This window comes from Palaemon carinicauda, chromosome 16, assembly GCF_036898095.1.
Source record: "Palaemon carinicauda isolate YSFRI2023 chromosome 16, ASM3689809v2, whole genome shotgun sequence".
Classification (NCBI taxonomy): Eukaryota; Metazoa; Arthropoda; class Malacostraca; order Decapoda; family Palaemonidae; genus Palaemon; species Palaemon carinicauda.
Window position 1 is genome coordinate 28,755,589 of NC_090740.1, and position 2,500 is coordinate 28,758,088.

Sequence of the window (2,500 nt, forward strand, 5' to 3'; positions counted from 1 at the left end):
TTGATCAAGTTACTTATAGGCAACAATATGCGTAATCAAATAGATATTTTTGGCCATAAGTAATAAGCCTAAGTAGGCCTATTGACTCACTTTGAATTCACCTTCTGCATTTGTGATATAAAGATCTAATTTATATTTGAGTATCAAAGCTATATGCAAAACAATTATAATTCTGATAAAGAACATTCGTCTTCTGCTTGCTTTAATACAGAGCTCATAGCGAAATTTTGTTTATAGAAAAATATGTAATAAATTCCGCCCAAAATATAATTTAATCACATTGATTCTAAGGCGATAAAATGATAAGTAACCACCATGAATTAAAATCTAAATTTTCTTACCTTTCCTTGCCAAAATTAAAGTAGAAACCAAAATAAACAAGTCATCATTAAGATAATTAAAATTATTATCATTATTAAGATAATTATTATTGGAATTATAAGATTTATTAGAATTATCAAAATTCAGCCAATGATCTCGCTATCTGTAAAAGTCGGTTGTGGATTAGCTAATGATAATAATAATAATAATAATAATAATAATAATAATAATAATAATAATAATAATAATAATAATAATAATAATAATAATACCCTATTCACCTAAACAACTCCCCTAATACTCTGTTGGGAATTAAGTGTTGCGATGTTCGCAGTTTTAATTACGAGAAGATATCTTATTACAAATACTGGTCAAACAACAGATTTAGTGAGATAATGAAGTTTAGCAGTAGAAAGTCAAAAATAATAATTGAATTGAGCAATCAGAAGAATATCGATGTGGTGAGAGTAAATGTGGGGAAAAAGATCTGACAGAAGTGTATTTTTAGCTTCGAGAATCTTTATTTTAAAGTTCAGTCTCTCAACAAAAAGAAAGGGGAAAATTATTGAAATGATTCAAATATGGCACAATGCTTATATATTTTTCTATGACTAGGGTAGCTCAGCATTAATAGAAAGTGGCATCTTGATAAATCACTGTACCTTACATGGTTACAAGATAATTACAATAATGATATGAAAAACATAGTGTCTTTAGTTGATCTTGTGGATAGTACAGAATCTCTCTCTCTCTCTCTCTCTCTCTCTCTCTCTCTCTCTCTCTCTCTCTCTCTCTCTCTCTGAAAATCAGAAATGTATGATGCTCATCAAGATGAAAAAAAAATCTTCTTTAAAACACTTCTTTAATTTTCATCTCTATGTAGATAACCTAACACCAGCAAATTCATGTCAAATTATAGACTTGAGTAGATACAGTAATATCAAAATGACATTCATTATTTATATAATGAATAGAGTTATATTAACCTGCGATTTTTTATCTAAACACAACCTAATTAATCTACCTTCTCTAGAAAATTGCACCAAATTTATGTCAAATTATAGACATATAAATACAGTTGTATCGAAATGACGTTCATTATTCATTAAACGTCGTGATACTTTTAGTATCTAGATATAAAGATGCTAATAACAGATACTTAAAGAGGCAACAGCTACAAGTTACTGAGCAGGGATTGAAAATTTGGACTCATAGCAAGGATGACCAATCTTACCTTGACTATGATAAAAATGGCTTTGTGGAAAATCCTGTGAAATGTCATAGCTAGAAAATCTACTACTTTAATTTTTTGAATTCTCATTATGATATTTTAATACTATGATTGATAATTTTGACCTAAACCTGTCTTATCAATAACTTTCCGTGTCAACTTAAGAAAAAAACTTTACAAATAAAGATAAGTTCATACCACGATATATGTATGTTAGAAATATAATATAACAGATTATTTACTGCTCATGAATTATAATTTGGTCTTTATAATATTTCAGTATGAAAGGGACCAATTTTCCAAAATTTGCGCTCTCCGCTTACGTCCTACTTTCCATGATGTCACTAGTTGTCTTCATCTCAAAGCAGCCTCAGTGCACAGTGAATTGTAGAAACATGAATACTGCAGGTAAGTCTTTTATAGAATACTTCTTAAGAAAAAATACTCTATCCTGATATATATATATATATATATATATATATATATATATATATATATATATATATATATATATATATATATATATTAGGAATTACATTGGAGTCGATCAGATTCACAGCCTTTCCTTTAACTTTGGAGGTTAAGAACTTGAAAAATAGTTTGTTATATCATTCATTGATACCACCTATTCGAAATATGGTTTTTTCTCAGCTTTTCAATAATCATTCAAACTACCTGTGTTAAGATTATAGTTTATTTCATTCTCTCAAAGGCGAAATCCATTCATTAATACTGATATTGTATGCTGAGCCATTTTAGGCCAGTCATTTTGAACTCTGTTTTGAATTTTCTTAAAGAATAATTAGTACCTTTGGCCAACCATACTACTGTAGTACTGATTACCAAGAGAAGGGTTTGCTCATGTGATCAAGTCGTTGGTGGTTATCGTCTGTGATAATTCAGGTTTCATTGGCTGTGGTGGCCTATTGGAAACGTCCCTGCCTGGCA

The 2,500-nt window shown here is 29.2% G+C and overlaps 1 protein-coding gene across 1 annotated transcript in view; it reads left to right on the forward strand.

Moving 5' to 3' along the window:
* The window catches only part of LOC137655171 (lactosylceramide 4-alpha-galactosyltransferase-like), a 32,573-nt gene that overhangs the window by 2,368 nt on the left and 27,705 nt on the right, over positions 1–2,500 (forward strand). The window contains exon 2 of the mRNA XM_068389053.1: positions 1,833–1,960. Within this exon, the coding sequence (XP_068245154.1) occupies positions 1,833–1,960 (128 nt within the window). The remainder of the gene's footprint in view (positions 1–1,832; positions 1,961–2,500) is intronic.